This window comes from Theropithecus gelada, unplaced genomic scaffold (assembly GCF_003255815.1).
Source record: "Theropithecus gelada isolate Dixy unplaced genomic scaffold, Tgel_1.0 HiC_scaffold_15876, whole genome shotgun sequence".
NCBI lineage: Eukaryota > Metazoa > Chordata > Mammalia > Primates > Cercopithecidae > Theropithecus > Theropithecus gelada.
Window position 1 is genome coordinate 25,680 of NW_020257632.1, and position 23,782 is coordinate 49,461.

Sequence of the window (23,782 nt, forward strand, 5' to 3'; positions counted from 1 at the left end):
ATTAATGATCTAGGGTATACTTCAGGGAAAGTACATTACAAGGTCTTCGAGAGAGAACATTATGACCGGCACCTGTAATTCTTGCCTGTATTCACAAGAACTGAATGTCCTCATGAGCTGACTTTTGCCTTGCATTGCTAATGTTAAATAAGAGAATGGATGGGAAACAAATGGTAGCACTTGGGGACATTTTTCTTTCTTCTCTAAAGAAAAAAATGGCAAATGGTGGTGTGAATGCAACTTGCCACAAAACATAAAAGTGTAAGAGTTCCACTGTTTGAGGTGAAAAAATAAGTTTGTTTTTTTTTTTTAATTGTAAAAATTAGCTCCAGGTTCTCTCAGGAGCTTAAAGAAAAAAAGCTTTGAGAAATGGGAGTGAATTGCAAGATAGGGTTTGTGTAACAAGTTCCTCAAACCACAGAGGTCACATGGGCTCTTTCTGCTTTGCTACTTTTGATTACTTGTCAGAGTTGTACTTTTAGCTTCCCCCATCCTGCAAGGCCACTCAACCATGTGCTAGCTGGAGTGATCTTTATTCACAATGTCTTTACAAAGGCTCCTGCAACACAGCAGCAATGGCAATTTGGCGGACTTCTGTGCTGGGCCAGCGTATAGCTCTTACTCCACACTCACAGGTAGCCTTACGATGGACGATAATAGAAGGATTCAAATGTTGGCAGACACGGTGGCTACTCTACCTCGGGGACGAAAGCAGGTATGATTGCTATTTTGTACCTTTTAGAGTGTTCACGTTCTCTTGAGGGCAGAGTGATATGTTTGTCTGACTTCATACTAATAGTGATATTTTAGAGGCTTTGGAATTAGTGGCTGATTATTATGGGCGAAGGAGGTGAGATGCTCAGGGAGCTGGGTGAACCAGTCCAAAGATTTGAGACCACAGTCAAACTTTTTTTTCAAGGCAAAAAATAGTTTGTTTTTCTCATTTGGAGAAGTGCTCAGATAAAATAAAAATCATTACGCATAACAAACTTGAAGATGGTTTATATAGATACAACCAGTATGAGAATTAATGATCTTTTCCCCATTGTGTCTCCCTTGATTCTTTCCCTTCCATCCTCACTTGCAGTCCTTGATGGTCATTTCAGTTCATAATCAAATAAGAAATACTTTTTTTGAGGACAAATTTTGTTGACTAATTATCTTCAGCTCTTGGGCACTGGCACATACCTCATGCTATTGGAAAGTAAGATTTTTGTTTTTGGATAGATGAGTGCCAGATTGAATATCAGCTCACCACTTAGTGACTGTGAGATCTTGAGCAAGCCACTTGCCTCTCTAAGCTTCAGTTTCCTTTTTTCTAAAATGGAGTTAATAATAGAACCACCCTTATTGGGTTCTTATGTTGGTTAAATAAGGAACTGTGCAGTGCCTAACATGGTGACTGGCATTCAGTGCATGCTTATTAACTGCCAGATTATGCCATTTTAATATTTTTATTGCAAAGTTTGTCTCTAGGGATGAAAACTCATTTGGAAAAATCTATGTCTAACTGAATTTATTTTGATTTTTTGTTCTTCAATTTCTAGCATGTCAAAAAAATATTTTTAACCATAATACCTCTTCAGGATTTTTTAAAACGACTTGCTCTAAATCCCCAGGTACATATTTGAATTTCGATATAGGATTTCTACAGAAAATATTTAAAATTGCCATAGAGCAAGAATTTTTGTGCTGAAGTCTTGCATGTACATCATGTGCTTCTCTTACGCCTTCTAAATTCAGGATTAGAGAGGTATGGCATAGGGGGAGAGACATGATCTTTTTTGCAGTGATGTATATAGCTGATGCCTTGGCATTTTTCACAATGAAGATAAGGGCATAATTTTCCATGATTTGTATTATTGATCGTTCTCAATCTAAAGTGCTTTTATGATACAAACTTTAATGTAGTGATGCACATTTCATCAATCTACAACCTGTCTGAAGATAAAGCAACATGAGAAATGCCGACATCTTTTTTCAGTTTTCAGATATAAAGCAGTCAGATTTTTGTTATATTTGCCATGAAGCTATCACATTAACTATGGTTCACTTGATTAGGCTATGTTTTTTTTGTTTTTTTTTTTTTTCCTGAAGAGAGTTGGTATTTTTTGAATCAGGGTGGGAACTTTCCACCCTCTATGTCCTCCATACCCGCAACCTCACTCATTTGATCTACTCTCTAGCCCATGCAATTCAATGCAACAGATGGTTCCTGAGCACCTACAAGGAGATAGACATCATGCTAGAGTAGGAGGCAAAAAGACGAGAAGGGAATGTTTTCTACCCATATACTGTTTACAATTCAGTAAGCAGAAAGAATGGGTTTTCTGCAAAGTAAAACAACATGAATACTCTCATCCAAGTGAAACATCTTTATATATAGTCTTGGAAATAGATATTCCAGATATTGAAGGGTATTCCAGAGCAAGGGAGAAACTGAAGCTGCGGCACAGATCCTGGTGCCTGGAGGATTTTTTGTGTAACAACACAATATTAAGTGTGTCAGGAGAACCTGGTTAGTGTGTAGGAGGTGAGAGGAGACCTCAGAGCTGGGCTGCTTTACAGAACATTTGGACAACTTCTGAAAAAGCCGGCACGAGGGCCACTGAACATGTTTGAGAAGTAGAAGATTTCAGGAATCTTATTGTAGAAATGTGGTGGATTAGTAAGTGAGTAGAGACTAGTGGTGAGGGAGGAACTTTTGCAGTTGTTGGAGAAAGCAGAAATGGGGGAACAGAAAGGAGACTGAAAAGCTTTAATATGAAAGGAACTGAAGATGGAGGAGTCACATCTGGTTTAAGCCAGGTGAAGATAGCATGAACTGAAAGAAGGCAATCAGTAGGAGAGGCTGATTATCAGAAGAAGGTAAAGACAGGGATTTTGGCATATGAAATGCACGTGTGTGTGTGTGTGTGCATATGTACGTGTACACATATGTACACAGGCACACACATATCCCCATACTAATTAATTTATGTAGATGTTCTCATCTTTTCTAGGTCTTCTCATTCCCCTTCTCTCAAATTCTTTCATGTGGTAGACTCCCCATATCCAAACAGCTTTTTCTTACTGTTGTGAGAATTGCTTTAAAAAATAGCAAAACAAAACTTCTTGTACATGATAGTTCTGATTCCGTACAATTATCATCAATGAGACTTGATGCAAGTTTATCCCAACATTTCACAATCTTCCAAATGGATGTTCATTTCCTTTAACTGGTTTTTAGAGAATAATCACCCATTTGGCACTGACTAAATTGCAGGCAACAAGATCCTTGTGAGGCAATCACATGAGCAGGTGTTTCTCTGCCTACTGTTATTTTCAACACTTTCAGGGCTGACGTCAACAGCTCATACTTCTTGTTGTTGTTGGCTTTGGTTTCTGCAAAGCTATATCTGGTTAGCTTGTAGTTTCAAATTAGTCTTCAGAATCAATTGGGTGTTTACATTCAGAATTATTTAAAAATAGATTTCTCTGTGTGCATGTCATCTCACTACCTGTACTGGTAGGAAGTGTCAGACACCCCAGTATGGCTTCTGCTTGTGAACATAGTTTTAGGGCAAAAGAAAGAAAATCTTTGCAATGGAAAGCTCGATAGGAAGGAGACAGGAGGAATTAAGGACAGCCTCTATCAATGGCGCCAAAGAAGTAGTGATTGTCTTACCACCCACTCTCATAACTGTAGTACGTTGCTTTTGGAAAGCAGTTTTTACAGAATGCTATAGTGAGAACCAGGGACCTGACAAACAAGTCCACAAACTTTAGTGGTACCACAGACTGACTCTCTTTTCCTCATTTTCTTTCAGTTATCACATTATTGCTAAATAGGCAATTGCTGGAATGCTGATTTCATCTACAAGTTCAGATAGGGAATGTGTGCTCTGCTCTGGGATGTGTACACTGCTGGGCAGGGCTCTGCCCTGCAGTGGCTTTCACGGTGTGTCCAGCAGCACACCCATTAGGTGCTGTAACTCCCAATTGTCCTGAACTACACCAAAGGATTTTAATCACTTCATGACAATTTTAGGTAGAAAACTGTGCTAATTTCACTACAAAAGACTTTGAAAACTATTCTTTAATCCATATTGTGGCATGCATGATCAATACCCAATAATTTTTCTTGAAGAGGTCTGTCTGTGAGCCTACAGTCAGACCTTACTTGGAAATGGCAGTATTGTATTTCGGTTTCTCCGGGCACTTAACATTAGGCAATTAAGTTCAGCTCCATTATTTTGTTGCATCTTTGAACAGTCTGTGGAGCATTGATATCCTAACGCTCCTTACTTGAAAAGGGGTGGAAGTTGCATGGAAGAATTAGGGAGTGAGGCAGGGGACTGGAAAGGCAGCTGAGCACATAATTTTGGGGACTTTGAAACAAATACCAGTGACAAAAAACCTCACTCTTGAATCAGTAGCCTCTCCTCAGCACCCTCCCCAACACTTTCAGGAGATGAGTATATAGAGTGGGGACCAAGAGGAAGTAACCCTCTGTAGGAGCCCCAGAGTGGCTACAGTGTTGAATTTTGAGCTTCTCTAAGGAAGGCTGGCTATCTGGCTGAGCTGCCAATTACTCCTATCTTTCGAAAATTGATAGCTGAAGTATTGGTCTTGGTTTCCCACTGAAGAGGAATGTGTGGAATCACTGCAGAGCAGAAGAAATTAAATTTTGAATATTAATGCCTGATCTTTAAGTCATTTGACTAAAAACAGAAGAGTGATCGTAAGCCCAACACTAGGTATCAGTGTATTATGGCTAGAAAGGAGTTAAGAAGCTTTGTCTATTCAGCAGTCATAATTGAATGTGTAGTTTGCAAGCCTGCCAAATTGCTAAACCTAGATTTCTCATATTAGATAATGTGTAATAAAAGACAGCTGTTGCCAGCATATGCTGTGAATTGCACACCAGTTCCTCATTCATGATTTTTGGTGCCATCACTACAACCCTTAGAAAAGGCTCTGCCTGGGAGGGCTGTCTGGGGAACATAGACCCCACTGGTCAGATCCTTGAATAGGGCTGTTCACCCAAGGGAAAGGAGTGCAGGAAAGACTTTTTTTTTTTTTCTCCAAGGTGCAAAACCCTTGATAAGATCTTAGACACACTTCATTTCACTTTAGGCAGGTAGTTTGGTGTGTGAGCTAGGTCGAACCCTGGGAACATTCCTTTCCACATCGCCTGAGTCTGACAGCCCAGATCACAAACAAGTAGACTTTGTGTCAAGATGTGGCACGTGTCAGAGAATTTGACGGTACTTAATTTATTTAAATTGTTTTTTGTTTAAGTGTTAGGTGCTTGAAACAGCCTCTTAGCTAATACAGAATGGAAACTAATTTGTAATTTGACTTAATCTGACTTTTGGTGTGGCTGATAACCCAAATCAGTCAGTCCACAGGAACTGAAAATCTGCTATGTTTCTCATGTTGTGCTAGACAAATATTTTCATCTTTAACTAGTCAATTAGCTAGATAGAAAGGTTAGAAGTAGAGTGGTAGGGGAAGTATCTATAGAGGTTTCAGGTCTGTCCTGTGGTTTAAAAGATTTTACATTTGAATCTATCCAGAATGACTTTTGATTCAAAAGACAGGTTGGATGAAATCTTGAAGTTCCTAATAGATGCATTGATTTCTGGCATAGTAAAAGGGCATTTAAAATTGACAAGGCTCAAAATTTTACTAATAATTTATTAATTCTTGCCACCATTCATCCACTTAGCAGTTATGTACTGAGGCACTACTATAATTGTTTTCTTTTTTTTTTTTCTTTTTTTTTTGAGACGGAGTCTCGCTCTGTCACCCAGGCTGGAGTGCAGTGGCCGGATCTCAGCTCACTGCAAGCTCCGCCTCCCGGGTTTACGCCATTCTCCTGCCTCAGCCTCCCGAGTAGCTGGGACTACAGGCGCCCGCCACCTCGCCCGGCTAGTTTTTTGTATTTTTTAGTAGAGACGAGGTTTCACCGTGTTAGCCGGGATGGTCTCTCGATCTCCTGACCTCGTGATCCGCCCGTCTCGGCCTCCCAAAGTGCTGGGATTACAGGCTTGAGCCACCGCGCCCGGCCTATAATTGTTTTCTATTAGTACTTTTTCTATACTTCTTGTTTTGGATTGAATTTTTTTTTTGTTCTTGTCTGTTTTCTTTCATTTTAATTTTTTTGATTTTTAAAATTTGTATTTATTTAGTTGATATATAATCATACATACTCATGGTATACATAGTGATGTTTTGATACATAGAATGTATAGTGATCAGATCAGAGTAATTAGCAAATCCGTCATCTCACACAATGATCATTTCTTCGTTTTGGGACTGTTGAATATCCTCCTTCTAACTATTTGAAACTAGTACATGATATACTATTGTTAACTATAGTTAGCCTACAGTATAGAGCACTAGAACTTATTCTTCCTATCTAGCTGTAATTTTGTATCCTTTAAAAAATGTGTCCCTATCCATTTCTTCCCCCAACCCTTCTCAGCCTCTAGTATCCTCTGTTCTACTTTTTACTTCTATGAGATCAACTTTTTTTAGCTTCCACATATGAGTGAGAACATGTGGTGTTTAACTTTCTATTCCTGGCTTATCTCACTTAACATAATGTCTTCCAGTTCAATCCATGTTGCTGTGAATGACAGGATTTCATTCTTTTTTATGGCTGAATTGTATTCCATGGTGTATATATACCACATTTTCTTTATCCATTCATCTGTTGTTGGACACCTAGGCTGATGCCATCTCTTGGCTATTGTGAATAGTGCTGCAATAAACATGGGAGTGCAGATGTCTCTTCGATATAATGATTTCCTTTCCTTTGGATGAATTCCCAGTAGTGGGATTGTGGGATCATATGGTAGTTCTATTTGTAGTTGTTTGAGGGACCTCCATACTGTTCTCCATAGTGGCTGTACTAATTTACATTCCCACTAACAGTGTATAAGAGTTTCCTTTTCTCCTTATCCTCACCAGCATTTATTATTCATTGTCATTTTGATAATAGCTATCCTAACTGGCGTGAGATGATACCTCCTTATGGTTTTAATTTCCATTACCCCAATGATGAGTGATATTGAGCATTTTTTCATATATTTGTTAGCCATTTGTATATCTTCTCTCTCTCTTCTTTCTTTCTTTCTTTCTTTCTTTCTTTCTTTCTTTCTTTCTTTCTTTCTTTCTTTCTTTCTTTCTTTCTTTCTTTCTTTCTTTCTTTTTCTTTCTTTCTCTCTCTTTCTTTTTTTTGAGATGGAATCTCACTCTGTTGCCAGGCTGGAGTGCAGTGGCATGATCTCAGCTCATTGCAACCTCTGCCACCCAGGTTGAAGTAATTCTTCCAATTCGGCTTCCCGAGTATCTGGGATTACAGGCACCTGCCATCATGCCTGGCTAATTTTTGTATTTTTGTAGAGACGGGGTTTCACCATGTTGGCCAGGCTGGTCTTGAACTCCTGACCTCAGTTGATCCACCCTCCTCGGCCTCCCAAAGTGCTGGAATTACAGGCTTGAGCCACCATGCCCAGTCTTGTATGTCTTCCTTTGAGGAAGGTCTGTTCAGATCATTTGCCCATTAAAAAAAATTTTTTTTTATCTTGAGGTATTTCAGTTCATTATATATTCTGGATACATAAATGAGTAGTTTGTAAATATTTCCTTCCATTCCACAGCTTGTCTTTTCACTCTGTTGATTGTTTGCTGTGCAGAATCTTTTAAATTTAATATAGCCCATTAGTTTATTTTTGCTTTTGTTGCCTGTTTTTTGAAAGTCTTATTCATAAAAATTTTTCCCAGTCCAATGTGCTGGAGCATTTCCCCTACGTTTTCTTCCAGTAGTTTTATTGTCTCAGGTTTTACATGAAGGTTTTGATCCATTTATTCATTTTCAGTTGATTTCTGTATAGAGTGAGAGGTATGGTCTAGTTTCTTTCTTCTGCATATGGATATACAGTTGTCTGTTTTGTTTCATTTTTAAATCTTGCTACATATTTAAGATTTTTAAATTTTACTTTATGTATTTTAGTGATTATCCTTGAGTTTTTCCCATGATATTGAATTTAAGAAAGGACAATGTTGAAAACTATCTTTACATATTTCTCCTGAACTTGAATATTTCACTTGGCTCTTCAATCACCTCAGATTCTTCCATTTTCATTTAGTAGTTTATATGTTTTTATCTATTTCTCTATTTTTCAGTTTCCATTCTATTCCAGGCCCTGTGCTGGGCATTGAGGCAGAAAGTAAAACAAATAACATTCCCCAAGAGGCCCAAATCACACAGATGATTATGTACAGATGTGAAGTATTTGCTCCAGTATGCATTTCATATAAATATATACATATAAGTATACATATATATAGCTCTCTCTATATGGATATATGAATAATATGATGAATACTGTTAGCAAGAGTAATACTTTAAAAATATAAGCCCTTATTTATGGAGGTATAAGATACTTCTTTTATAAAAAGAATAAAAAAGCCCTAGTTATGATTATATAATTTGAATTAAGGGTGGAAAACAAGCAGCTGAAGATGATAAAAATAGATTAAGAAAATATGAGTACAATATAAGGGAGAGACTGAGAATGCTTGGAAATATCAAGTTTGTGACTCTCTTCTGCGAGGAGGCCCACTAACATAGATGAATAGTCACTATACTTGTTAACGGTACATATGAAGTACAAAATCAGGTTACAACAAACCATACCAATCCTTGTAGGCATTCCACAGTTAGTGCTTATAAACTGAAAAGAGATACTTTTTAGCAAGACTAGAGAATCTTTTTGGGTCTGAGCCATCTATTTCAGTCTTCATTGCAACATAAGTAAGTTGAAGCCCAGAACTAACAATAGAGGAAAATATAATTAATTTACAGCAAATTGGCAAGAAGAGATCACCTCTCCATTACATTAAGTTTATGGACTGGTGGCTGAATTCTTAACACTGGTCCCTTCCAGGAAATGTGTGTAAATGCTGGCATTTGGTACCTGGAAATTCAAATTTCCTACAGTGGTGTAGGCATCACTCCTAATAAATGTCTTAATAAGCATTTCATTTGTGTAACTTGTCGCATAAGCATTAATATCTTCTACATATTTTCCCCCTTCTAGTTTTCATCCTTTCCTTATTTTATTTTGCCTTGTCTGGACTGACTATGCATTGATCTCTTGATATTTTATGTGTTCATTTATATATGACAGCCATTTCAGGTTGACAATTAAAAACCCTGGGTTAGCTAGGAGCTTATGTGTTGGGTTCTTGAACCAACACTTGAGAATAGGGCTAATAAACATTTTCTGAACAAAGAAACAAACAAACAAACAAAAAAAACAAAAACAAAAAACCACACACACAAAAACCTGCTGCAATTTTCCTAAAAAATAAGTTGTCACCTTTTGTTGATGCTGCTTCTGTTTACAGCGGTAGAATGTGTCCTGAAAGCTTATGTTTATATGATCTTTTCTGAAAGTGTAGAGGAATGAAGGTGATATTATTTATATCATTTATACTATTCTGAGGTTTCTTTCCTTTCTTTGCTGGAAGTTTAACTTCAGTCTTCCAAAACTATTACAAAAATAAATCATAAGCAGAAATGAGGTTTTGAGTTCCTGGTTTTACCTGAATTGTGTGTGTGAGTTGATTGTTTAGAGATTATTTTATCCTACTAAAAACAGTAACATATTGAATTATTATAGTAAACACAGTCATTTCATCATCATCTCCAAAAACTATAAAGTATTTGGGTTTCATATGCCATTCTACGTATGCTATTTTTCTTTGGATTTCAGTGTGATTACAAATTGCTATGGTTAATCTTTCAGAGTCTGTTTTAAATACAGACCAGAGAGGAAGTTCTCTTTGGGAGCTTTGGAGTTTTGCCACATTATATTAACTCTTTTGCCACATTGTATTACTATCTAAGCCTCTTTCAATCTTTTAATTGGAATGCCTAGAATCCTGTCTCCCTACTCTCCTCTGCTGTCACTAGAGAATGTAGAGAATGGAAATGGCTGCCTTTATGCAACAATTTCCCAGGAGCTGGGCCAAAGAAGGTGGTAAAGAACAGGGTGTATGTGTGTCAGTGTGTGTGTGTGTGTGTGTGTGTGTGTGTGTGTGTGTGTGAGAGAGAGAGAGAGAGAGAGAGCGAGAGAGAAAGGGAGAGAGAGAGAGATTTAGAACATTTTACAGTGTATCTTGAAGACCCTGGGATAACTATATGCTTTTTGTATTTTTCAGCTTGCTTTGACCAGATCAAGTTCTTTAAGTGACTTTTCCTGGTCTCAAAGGTAAAGAAATTGAATTATTTTTTGTCTCTCCCAAAATATTTAGGAACACAGCTCTCCAGACTGTTTCTTTCTCTCTCTCCCTTTCTCTCTCTCTCTCTCTCTCTCTCTCACACACACACACACAGACACACACACAGAATCTTACATACTACAATTTACATAAATGTCAGTTATTTTTAATTGTGACAGTTATTTTTAATGATAAATCTGTGCCAAATGTGATACTTTAATTTTCATGCAGTTTCTTTTTTAAACATTTTTATTACAGAAAGCTTGTTACTGTGGAGAAGCAGGATAATGAAACATTTGGATTTGAAATTCAGGTGGGCAGTTTTCACATTTTCTAGACTTCCAAGGAAGAAAGTGGCATTGGTAGTGTCATGTTATGTGCAAAGAAATAATGAAGTTAGGATTAGAGAATGATGGAGTCTATGATTTTATTCAGTGTGTGCTTGTTTGGGGGTAGTTTTTCAGTGTGTTGAGTACTATTAAGGAAGGAAAACATTGAAGATGATAACATAAAACCCCCGAGATATGTTCAACAGTTTGTGCTTAGTTACTTCGGTCTTCCCTTAAGTCCCAGACCGATCAGAAATGGTTGGTACCAGCCAGGTCTTAGATAAGAGAGTGAAATACATTTTACAGATGTGCATTTGATATATTTGCATTTTGAATGTGTTTTGCATAATCATATTGTTATACTGTATATCAGATTTTAAATATTTACTTTGGCATTCAAGAGACACTCAAAAGACTATACATCTGTGTATATGGAATGCGTATATTCATGGATAGCTCCTGGTGCGTTTTGCTGCTAAAGAGTTCATATTGTACATGATGAAAAACTTGTAGCTTTTTTTCCTAATGACAATGCTTTATAATTGTTATTTGAAACACTTGAGAACATTTGGCTCTACTTGCAGATTGCCTCATGCTGTAGGAAATTTTTAAGTCTTTGTAAGTTTCAGCATAATTGCCTAAGAATTTCATTGCTTATTTGCTGTCTGCTTTTTCATGACCACATTTGTAAAGTGGGTGAGGTAGGTCAAATGAAATCTAACCCAATTAAGTGCGACAGTAGTAGCTTAAGCATTTCTGTTTTTTTTTTTTTTTTCCCATAGTACGTTTGCATGTCTTTTGGATGTGTTTTGCATAATCATATTCTTACACTCTATATCAGATTTTAGATCTGAGCTTTAGTGCTGCTTTCAGAAAACTTTGGTGTGATATCAGCCCCACAATTGGAAAGTCAGCGTGTATTTTAAGATTAGGAACAGGAAACTGCTAAGTAAAACATGTTTTATGAGTAAAGAAACAAAATGGAACTCTAGCTGCAATGAAGACAGAGAAGGCACTTTGAAAAGAGGATTGCTTCCACTTTCTGAACTCTTCTACTTTTAAATTTGGTGAAATCTGTAATTCACCACAGTAATTGGTGAAATCTATTAGGTTTTAGAAGCATAGTACTCCCTCTTATTCCCCAGTCATATGAACTACTCCCTATTCTGTTGTAGAGACTCTGCTTTTTGTCACTGCCTCTTTTTAAAGGAGAATTATCCTCAAGGATGTGCAGCAGTGGCTACTGAAAACAGGATGAAAGACTACTCACCTGTCTTTATTTTTCTTACACTGCTATAATATATGTCACTACTCATTGTTCAATGAGTAGTGACATCATATATATATATATGTATATGTATATTATATGTCACTACCCTTAAGTTTTTCTCCCATACCATAAACACTTATTCTTCATGCAGCAAGAGTCAAAACTATGTCAGACCACAACACCACCGAACCTTTGTAGATCAACATGAACTAAGGGCACCTCTAAATGGCAGCATGCATGTGTTATCTCAGTGATGCGGGAACCCACACCCCTGTAAATTCCCTCTGGTATATGCTCCCCATTGTCAAATACACACCGTAATCTATTCCCTAGTACTCATCAGATTGGCAGCAGTCAACAAATAGGAGACATGCTTCCGGGAACTTTTTGAAAATCAGATAGAATCTCATGTACTCATATTGTGCATGCAGTGTGAGTACGTATTTGGGATGTGGCCTACTAGAGGAATGACACTTTGGAAGAGACCAGATCCATGGTTCTCCATGGGAGCTAGTTTTATGCTGCTTATGAGAATCGTACAGCCCAATAGGAATGCAGACTTTGGACTCATGCACACCTGAATTCATATCCTCTCAATGACTGCCTTATGGGGTCCTTAGGAGTTTTAAATGAAATAATACATGCAGTATACCTAGTGATGTGCCTGGTACCAATAGAAGATCCACAAATGACAGGTGTTAGAATGAATGTCACTGGGCATGAGAAAGGACAATGAGATCTTTGTGTCTCTAAGAAATGCAGGTGATCATTGTGTCACTGATCCCTTAGTAGGAGCTAGAAGACTGGGTAAGGGAGAGAAGTATCCAGTTAATACTTTCTGTAGCTTTGGGGTTTCCGTTTTTTTTCTATTTCTAACTACCAAATTTTACACCCAATGTGAACATATATGGAGGTGCCAGTTACATAAATCAACATGTTTCCACTGCACTGTACTCAACTTTGATCTCTGGGAATGGAGGGTAGAGTCTCACTGCTAATGAGAATTGTTAGAACAGTGGTTTCCCAAAGGAGTGTCAGTTATATCTTTTGTTCATGTACCACATGAACTAGTTCAGTCTTTCATCTCCAGAAGGGTCTAGGCTATACTGAGAAGACACCTGGTAGGAAAGCTGTTAATGAAGTTTCTGACATAGATGGGAACATAGTGCATGATCTTTTGAAGTCCCTTTCACCTTTAAGATATGGGGATTCTAAGTGCCTTATAGATTAGATAGAACTCCTTTAGAGGTGAACAGACCCAAGTTTCTAGAAGTTGCTTGCATGTGGCTGACTTGTGGTGCCTCAGGGATTATTGAATAAGAAAGAATGAACATCAGACATTAATTTTTTCACAAGGAAGTAGTACTTTAATGTAGCTTAATTTTAGGAATCAGATGTTTAAAAGACGTACCCTACTCAGAACACTGATTTTGCTTCTAAGTGGGACTAGACTTCATAATTTAAATGTGTGAGAAAAAGAAAATTATATTTGTTATAGGTCATTGGGACACTATATCTAGCAAACATTTATTCAGTGTTTTGGTATAATTAAAAATAAAAAAAACCCACACAACCAAACTTCTTGTGCCTAATTGAGGCAAGAGTCGAAGCTTAACTTTTTCTAATTTAGTTGGGTGACTAATGAACCGGTGAGGATTCAGGACAGGCATACCAGAGGGTGCTCAGAAATGAAGGTAATTGAGTCAATTATAGTACTTTTGAATAAATGCAGGGCAGATTGTCATTATGTGCAGAACTCTGATTTAAAATAATCATTGTTGGCATGTCTCCTTGCTGCATGTGTACAATTTCATACTCCTATAATGAGTGTTTTAGCTTGGGAGAACCACACAGGGATTTTTCTCATTGCACTTGGCCATCGTTGTTTTATCCCATTGGGAAATGAGAAACTCAATTTTTAAAAATAAGTATGTAATTATGACAGCATCAGGTGATATCTTGGGCTTGAAAATATAAAATCTTGAGCCACTTTCATTTCACTTTCTTTCTCATGACAGATGTCTTTATGAATGGAGTTGGCTACAGATTGTCTGGTAGAATTGCAAAATTGATACCTTGATTCAGTTTATAGCGGAAATCCTTTCCAAATTGTCCTTTGGACTTACCTGTTATGCTGCTTAATGCTAGTTGACATCATTTTACATTTTGGCAAATAGATGTTGAGGTTGTTAAATAGTAACTATATGTCACCTTAATTTTTACAGTCTTACAGGCCCCAGAATCAGAATGCCTGCTCCTCGGAAATGTTCACTTTGATATGCAAAATACAGGAGGACAGCCCAGCTCACTGTGCTGGCCTGCAAGCTGGTAACTTAAATTTTTGCTCATGTTAGGAATCGTTTAAATAGAAAGAAAATAAAATGTTTTGAGAGTGAAGGTCAGGATGTATTCGTTGCTTTGAGTTTTCTTGGCTCCTTTATGTTTTTAAGACTTGGAGCTGCTTGTTTCATTTGCATGTCAGGAGGGATTATTTAACTAACCAACATAACACTCATTTTTCTTGGCATCTCCCAGGTGATGTCCTTGCAAATATCAATGGTGTGAGCACAGAAGGTTTTACCTACAAACAAGTCGTTGACCTGATCAGATCGTCTGGAAACCTGCTAACGTAACTATCTGTCTAGTTCCCATGGGGCTTCAAAATGTTATGTTTTCTCATAATGCCTGATGAGTGAATAAATAGGCTTTTTGTTCAGCATCACAAGACAGGGTGAGGCAGTGCACTGGAGCTTTAGAGTGGGGTACAAACATTATCAGTTCCTTTTGTTTTTCAAGATTCCTCACACTTCAACATACTGTCAACATCTGAAGTCAGAGGACATCAATAGCCCAAACGTCTGTGTGGGAAGGATGGCCTTTAAAATGTATTTTTTTTGTTAAATTCAATTAAACTGGCACACATTCTCTTTAAACTGGGAGGAACTGATCCAATTTTCATGGTTGATATAATCCTGTGTAACTAAAACAAATAAAAGGTCAGAAGGGCTGAGTTTTTCCTCTTATGTGACAAGCCACCTGTTTTTCTCTTCTAGTGTTCCATTGGAAAGGAAGAATAGTCTGTTCAACCCTCCCCACCCTGAAACACACATACTCACACCATGTGTTCCAAATATTCCAAACTTTTTTTTTTTTTTTTTTTTGAGATGGAGTCTCGCTCTGTCATCCAGGCTGGAGTGCAGTGGCGCAATCTCGGCTCACTGCAAACTCCACCTCCCGGGTTCAGGCCATTCTCCTGCCTCAGCCTCCCGAGTAGCTGGGACTACAGGTGCCCGCCACCACGCCTGGCTAATGTTTTGTATTTTTAGTAGAGACGGGGTTTCATCGTGTTAGCCAGGATGGTTTCGACTTCCTGATCTCATGATCGGCCCGCCTCGGCCTCCCAAAGTGCTGGGATAACAGGCATGAGCCACCGTGCCCGGCCCCAAACTTTTTTTTTTTTTTTTTTAATTTACTTATTATTATTATACTGTAAGTTGTAGGGTACATGTGCATAACGTGCAGGTTTGTTACATATGTATACTTGTGCCATGTTGGTGTGCTGCACCCATCAACTCGTCATTTACATCAGGTATAACTCCCAATGCAATCCCTCCCCACTCCCCCCTCCCCATGATAGGCCCCGGTGTGTGATGTTCCCCTTCCTGAGTCCAAGTGATCTCATTGTTCAGTTCCCACCTATGAGTGAGAACATGCGGTGTTTGGTTTTCTGTTCTTGTGATAGTTTGCTAAGAATGATGGATTCCAGCTGCATCCATGTCCCTACAAAGGACACAAACTCATCCTTTTTTATGGCTGCATAGTATTCCATGGTGTATATGTGCCACATTTTCTTAATCCAATCTGTCACTGATGGACATTTGGGTTGATTCCAAGTCTTTGCTATTGTGAATAGTGCTGCAATAAACATACGTGTGCATGTGTCTTTATAGCAGCATAATTTATAATCCTTTGGGTATATACCCAGTAATGGGATGGCTGGGTCATATGGTACATCTAGTTCTAGATCCTTGAGGAATCGCCATACTGTTTTCCATAATGGTTGAACTAGTTTACAATCCCACCAACAGTGTAAAAGTGTTCCTATTTCTCCACATCCTCTCCAGCACCTGTTGTTTCCTGACTTTTGAATGATCGCCATTCTAACTGGTGTGAGATGGTATCTCATTGTGGTTTTGATTTGCATTTCTCTGATGGCCAGTGATGATGAGCATTTTTTCATGTGTTTGTTGGCTGTATGAATGTCTTCTTTTGAGAAATGTCTATTCATATCCTTTGCCCACTTTTTGATGGGGTTGTTTGTTTTTTTCTTGTAAATTTGTTTGAGTTCTTTGTAGGTTCTGGATATTAGCCCTTTGTCAGATGAGTAGATTGCAAAAATTTTCTCCCATTCTGTAGGTTGCCTGTTCACTCTGATGGTAGTTTCTTTTGCTGTGCAGAAGCTCTTTAGTTTAATGAGATCCCATTTGTCAATTTTGGCTTTTGTTGCCATTGCTTTTGGTGTTTTAGACATGAAGTCTTTGCCCATGCCTACGTCCTGAATGGTACTACCTAGGTTTTCCTCTAGGATTTTTATGGTATTAGGTCTAACATTTAAGTCTCTAATCCATCTTGAATTAATTTTCATATAAGGAGTAAGGAAAGGATCTAGTTTCAGCTTTCTACTTATGGCTAGCCAATTTTCCCAGCACCATTTATTAAATAGGGAATCCTTTCCCCATTTCTTGTTTCTCTCAGGTTTGTCAAAGATCAGATGGCTGTAGATGTGTGGTATTATTTCTGAGGACTCTGTTCTGTTCCATTGGTCTATATCTCTGTTTTGGTACCAGTACCATGCTGTTTTGGTTACTGTAGCCTTGTAGTATAGTTTGAAGTCAGGTAGCGTGATGCCTCCAGCTTTGTTCTTTTGACTTAGGATTGTCTTGGAGATGCGGGCTCTTTTTTGGTTCCATATGAACTTTAAAGCAGTTTTTTCCAATTCTGTGAAGAAACTCATTGGTAGCTTGATGGGGATGGCATTGAATCTATAAATTACCTTGGGCAGTATGGCCATTTTCACGATATTGATTCTTCCTATCCATGAGCATGGTATGTTCTTCCATTTGTTTGTGTCCTCTTTTATTTCACTGAGCAGTGGTTTGTAGTTCTCCTTGAAGAGGTCCTTTACATCCCTTGTAAGTTGGATTCCTAGGTATTTGATTCTCTTTGAAGCAATTGTGAATGGAAGTTCATTCATGATTTGGCTCTCTGTTTGTCTGTTACTAGTGTATAAGAATGCTTGTGATTTTTGCACATTAATTTTGTATCCTGAGACTTTGCTGAAGTTGCTTATCAGCTTAAGGAGATTTTGGGCCGAGACAATGGGGTTTTCTAAATATACAATCATGTCATCTGCCAACAGGGACAATTTGACTTCTTCTTTTCCTAACTGAATACCCTTGATTTCTTTCTCTTGCCTGATTGCCCTAGCCAGAACTTCCAACACTATGTTGAATAGGAGTGGTGAGAGAGGGCATCCCTGTCTTGTGCCAGTTTTCAAAGGGAATTTTTCCAGTTTTTGCCCATTCAGTATGATATTGGCTGTGGGTTTGTCATAAATAGCTCTTATTATTTTGAGGTACGTTCCATCAATACGGCCATACCACCCTGAATGCGCCCGATCTCGTCAGCCCCAAACTTCTTGATAGAACAGTGGCTTTCTCAGTTAGAGGTCTGACTGATTTTTCTACCATAACAATACTAGCACCTAATAAAATCTTATTAGGATAGTTAAATGACGAAATTTGCTCATTCATTAAAATCATATTTATTGAGCAAATACTATGTTTCCAGCTCTGTGATAGGCTCAGGAGAGACCAAGATAAAGACTCTCTTCGTACGTTAATAATTATGGAAGGAAATGGCTCAGAAAAGCCTGAAATTTAAGTAATGTTTATATTTCAGTTATTAATAACTACTATGAGAAAAGTACAAAACAGCAATGGCCTGTCATGCTGGGTAAGGAGGCTGCTAGTTTGGCTTAGATGTGTAAAGTGGTCTTTTCTGGGGAGGTGATATTTGAGTTGAGATCTAAATGAAGAGAAGGATGGTCAAATGAACTCCTGGTGAGAGCACTTCAGGCAAAGAGAGAGGTCTCTGAGTTCTCAAAATGGGCTTGGCATGTACAAGGGAAAGAAAAAAAGGCAGTATAATTGGTAGTTGATGGATTAGAGAAAGTGTAATAAGAAATGAAGCCAGAGAGTTGGCCTGGGGACAGACCATGGATCTCTTTGGTCATGCCAACAAGTTTGAGTTTTATTCTGATTGAGGTGGTCCTATGTTGTCTCATTTATTCTTCACAGCCACCCGTGAGGTTAATTTTATTCCTATTTATAGATGAAGTGCCTGAAGCTTAGAGAGGGTTTAGTTAAGGTCACATAACCAGTAAGTGATAGGGTTGGGAATTGACCACCTGCTCTGGATGCCAGGATCTGTCCTTTTCAGCTATGGATGCTCCTTGGAAGCTGCCAGTAGAAAATCTGCTGGATGTTCTTCAGTGATTCTGGTCTAAAACTTCAAAGGATGCTTTGGGTGTTTGTAAGAGTAGATATGAAAGATGGTGGTGGTAACGAATTGAGTCCAACTCTATAGGTCCTGTGAGTTCAGGGTAAAGGATGAGGCGTTCTTGCTCTAGAGAACCCTGGATCCAAAGGAGAGGAACCGTGCAGAGTCTGAGGGGAACTGCTGGTGGTTAGAGTCAGAACGCATGTTCCACATGGGTGAAGAGGGTAGACCATAGGTAAATAGGGGTGGTAGATGGAGGTAACTGTTGGAAATTCAGGAAAATGGGAGACAGTCTGTGCAAATACTGAGCAAAATGGCCAAATCAATGGTTGCACTTTTGCCCATACACATCTATTGCTTCAACAGGTCAAATTGACATTTAATCCCAATGAAACAGATTCATATGGATTCCTGTTATTTCTCAGAGAGTCAACATCACCTTAAGGAGAAAACAGAGAGCATTTGGCTTGCTACCACCTGATTATCCCTGGCACGATGCTATTAGAAATAGAGGAAAACTGATCTCCACATTTAATGCTTTTACTATGTCTTGAAAAATTCCTTGTATCTTTATAGAGTTACAGCTTAATTACAAGAAGGAACCTGAACCAACACTTTAAAAATTGGTGTGTGATTCACAAATGAAATTTTTAAATCATATTCAGATTGATGGTTTAGTAGTCAAAATAAAAGCCTTTAACTTGAACACACAGAACAAATCAAATCACTCAGAATGGAACCAGTATTTTATTTTTAGAAATGTGTATGGTGTAGGAAGAATAGAACACTGGTAAGTCGATAATTCTAGGATTAGAGTATGTAAACTGAATGTTTTGAGATGAAAGAATCATATGAAGGTTATTATCTCATAGTAGTTGTACTTCTCTTTCTTCTAGTACCAAAATTATAAGGAGATTTACAGAGGTAAAGGCTCCTAGAATCCTAGGGAGGAAAGGATTTCTCCCTCTTTCAAGAAGTAGCATGTTAATTCCATGGTTGTGAAAGTCCCTAGTGCCTATTGTTTCTGTTATTGTGCCCCTTGTGTTCAGCATGGTTTCTAGAATCTGGTACATAGTAGATGCCCAATCAATGTTTACCAAGTGAGTGAGGTCATTCAGCTCATCCTCACAAGAACAGATTCTAGTAGAGAGCAGCCATCATTGTCACATAGTGACTTCTATAAAATAAGCTATAGTTTACAAATTAACTAGGATCCTTTCTTATAGCCACCTTCTCAAGGGGAGTTTTCCCCTATTTTCTTTCTCTGAATGTTATCAGAAGATTTGGCTTTGGTCCAGCTACTCGAAGTGCCATGAGAACTGTAACATTTATATTTCGTTTTTAGTATAGTATGTGCTCAAAGTGTAGTACTCCATAATATGGTACTTATTTAAATGAATCACTCATGTTACTCACTCCCCACCTTCTTCTTTTTATTTTTTTTTTCTTAAAACAGGATAGAGACTCTTAATGGAACAATGATTCTGAAAAGAACAGAGCTTGAAGCAAAGCTGCAGGTTTTAAAGGTAATTTAACTTAATGCAGCGAGACACATTTTTCATCCTTGAATGTGTGAGTGGTAAAATAAAGATCTATTTGAGGAACTGAGATAGCCCTTGAAAAAGAAATGTCGTGATGAATCTAAACTGCTGAATTATCAAGAGCCACACAATTACCTTCGGAGGAATATCAAATTCTGCAAACCAGTGTAAATCACTTTCTTCCTTCCTCCTTCTGTGTGTCTATGAGGCTCAGAAAGGCAACAGGAAGGCACGCCACTTGAAGAACTCTTCATTAGTGCACCTGTGATCTCTGTTGATTTACATTTTGTTTGGAATTAAGACGAAAAAGTCATTATTTTCCCAAGTGTGTTGGAGGGCCTGGGTTTTTCACTTTTTCCATGTCCCCTTCTCTTCTGCCTCATTCTTAAAACAAAAACCTTGTCCGTCCAATCCTGTGACTGTCCTTGAATCTGCTTTCATTGGCAAATACATTAGCAACTTCAAAGGAGGAAGAAATTAGCGTCCAAGAGATAGTAAATAATGCAGGATGTTTAGTGAAAATTCCCTGGGATGGCTTTTTGAGGCTTTTAAAAATCTCAGTTCTCTGGCTGATGAGGGTCTCCTAAGCCATGAAGTCCAGACCCTCACTCATGCATCTGAGTTATAGTTCGGAAGACCTCTCTGTTTGTCTCAGTGACCTCTGCATCCCAATCTCCCCCTTGCAGAGTGACAAGGTAGCCAATCTGAGCAGAGACTGTAGTTTACTATAGGCAGCTTGCTTACTTCGTCTTTATTTAGCAACAGCTGAAATTTATTAGTTTTCTTCATGAAATATGAGCTTATTAATTATTGAGCCCAAGAGAGTGGATTTTATTTTGTATCTTTTTCTTCCTCCACATCCAATTCATCAACAAGTCTTGCTTTCTTCATCAGCATTGTTTTGGATACTCTTGCCACTGTGCTTATTTCTGTGGTTTGTTGAATCAATTTATAAAATTCCTTGAAAAAACCTCTGCTCAAATTTTGATAGGAATTGAATTGTATTCATAAAATAAATGAGAGCAATTAAAATCTTTATGGCTTTCACTTTTCTCACGTTGAATTCAGGATCTCAATCTGTTTATTCAGATCTTTCATGGACTTCAAAAATATTTTGTAATTATCTTCCTATATTTTTACATGTCTTTTATTATATTCATTCTTGTTTACTTCCTTGTTGTTCTTGCTATATTAATCTTTTAAATTTTCAGCCACTTATTGCTAATGATTTTGTTGAAATTTTTAAAAATCCAGTTGTGTTGAACTCCCTTTATTCTAATAATATTTCTTATAGATTTCCTTATATGTTCCATATAGGTTTCTTATCATTTGCAGATAGTAAAATTTTGTGCCCCTTTAGCTCAATTATTGAAACTAATTTATTTTTCCTCTCCTATAGCATTGGCTAGGATCATCAATATATTGTAAATAATGATAATCTTATTGTTGACTTGAAAGAAAACATTTCTAAGATTTTTGTTACTACATTTTTATGAGTAGTAAACAATGCTTCATATTGTACTTGAATTTAAAGTTAATTTGTTTTTGCAAAAGAAAGATAATCTTAGTGAACATCTTTTTTAAAAAGTTTAATTTTTTTCACCTTTTCTTAGAAAAAAGAAATATTGAAAACAAGAATGAAAAATAGGGTTATATTCTATGGAATAAAGTACTAACTTGCACAAATCATTATTTCCTTCCTTTAAGCAATTTCTATTCTTTGCATGTTTTTGTCTTAAGTTTTAATGTACATACTTACCAATATATGAATTTTTCAGTATCTCCATCCTCTTCCAGAACATCATGAACACCATACAATGTTTAAAATGCCCATTTAAGACCCTATATTCCTTATTATACTTACTTTAGAGAATTTGTATCAATTTTTTAAAGTACAAAATACAGATTTTTGTTCTATAGCTGGTAGTGAAGAAATACATCAACTTGTACCTTTTGAATGTTTGCTGCTGTTTGTTGCATTCTACTCCTTACCTCTAGGTTTACTTTCTGTCTTGCTATAGTACTTCCTTCTGTGGGGGTAAGTAGATTTTTGTTGAAAAATGTTTTTATTTCACTGCTACTATTGGAAGACAGTTTTGATAGGTAATTGAATTATTCTAAGTAGGTGTTTAATTCCCTTAGCACTTTGAATATATTACTCCTTTAATTTTTTTTTATGAGAGAGCTCCTAATTATTTTTGGCAGGTAATCTATATTTTCTGCTAAAGGTTTTAACGTCCTTAATTCATCCAGAATAAAATTGTATATATTATGAGGTATGGGGAAAATTCCAATTTAATTTTTTTCCATATGAATAACCAGTTCTTCCAGTAGCATTTATTTTGTAGTCCCCCTTTCCCCTTCAACTGACTTGCAGTAAAACCTCTCTTTTTAAGCAAGTTCCACATATGCATGGATTTGCTGATAGGCTTTCTAATATGATTCACGGGTCAATTTGTTTATCCCAAATTGTTTATAATAAATCTTGATATCACATTGGGCACAGTTATTCTTGGTCCTTTGATCATCTATATAAATTATAAAAGCAGATTATATGTAAATAAATGTTGGTGTTTTGATTGATATCACATTTTATTTGTCTATTTTTGGAGACAGGGTCTCGCTCTATTGCCCTTGCTGGAGTGCAGCAACATGATCATAGCTTACTATAGTCTCAAACTCTGGGCTCAAGCAATTCTCCTATCTCAGTCTCCTGAATTGCTGGGATTACAGACCTGAGCCACCATTCCTGGCTCTGATCACACTATAAAATATATATATATATAAAATAATTATATATACAATATAATTATATATATTATATATTAATTTGAGGAAACAACATCATATGGTATTAGGTTTTTTATGGATGGATGATCTTACCATTTTTTGTTGTTTTCTTGAAAGTCTTTCAATAAGGTTATAATTTTATGGACATAGGTCTTATACATCTTCTGTTAGACTTAGTCCTCTGTACCTTATGTTTTTTGTTCTTATTATCACTTCTTTAGAAAAACTAGTTTTTATTGATGTTAATAGACATGTGAAATTAATTTTTCTATGCTGTTACTATATTCAAACACTTTGCTAAATTATAGAATAGTAATATCTATTTTAATAACTCTAATGAATTATCTGTAGATTATTTTGGACTTACTGTAGCGATAATAACTATCTGTTAGGAATGAGTTTTGGTTCTTTTTCTTACCTTACTTCACAGCTTAGGAGCTACCACAGAACAATGAATAGAAACCATAGTTGTAGGCATCCTTGTTTTATTCTTGATTTTAAAGAAAATTCTAATTTCTTTTCTATTAGGAATGAGTTATCTTTCAGAGTAAGGAGACTCCCTTCTATACGAAGTTTGCTGGTAGTGTTTATAGTGCTTGTGCATTAACTTTTATTAAATACTTTTTTCTGCATCTGTTAAGCTGGTCTTCTCATTTATTCATTTGAAAAAATTCTGTCAATATGTGAATGAAATTCAAATATATTCTAGTATAAAGCTACCATTTCATTTCTAGGATAAACCCAACCTGGCTTATCCTTGAAATTTATAATTTGTAAATGTAATTACAGATTTGATTTGCTAATATTTTATTTAGGATTTTGAAAGATAGTCTCATTTTTCAGGTAGACTGGCCTGTAATTTTCTTTTCTTAGATTATCTTTTTAAGTTTTGGTATCAAGTTTACTAGACTCTTAGCATGACCTGTTTTCCTCTTCTTATTTTCTGGCAGAATTTTAATAATACCATCTGAATCATCTTGGTTTAGGATTCTTTTTTAATGGGAATACTG

At 37.0% G+C, this 23,782-nt stretch overlaps 1 protein-coding gene across 1 annotated transcript in view; it reads left to right on the forward strand.

Annotated features, from left to right (window-relative positions):
• The first annotated feature begins 467 nt into the window (after positions 1-467).
• LOC112617078 (cytohesin-interacting protein-like) overlaps positions 468-23,782 on the forward strand; it is a 32,189-nt gene continuing 8,874 nt past the window's right edge. The window contains exons 1-6 of the mRNA XM_025373804.1: positions 468-715; positions 10,222-10,271; positions 10,540-10,594; positions 14,106-14,208; positions 14,416-14,509; positions 19,898-19,967. Of these exons, the coding sequence (XP_025229589.1) occupies positions 542-715; positions 10,222-10,271; positions 10,540-10,594; positions 14,106-14,208; positions 14,416-14,509; positions 19,898-19,967 (546 nt within the window). The 5' untranslated portion in view covers positions 468-541. The remainder of the gene's footprint in view (positions 716-10,221; positions 10,272-10,539; positions 10,595-14,105; positions 14,209-14,415; positions 14,510-19,897; positions 19,968-23,782) is intronic.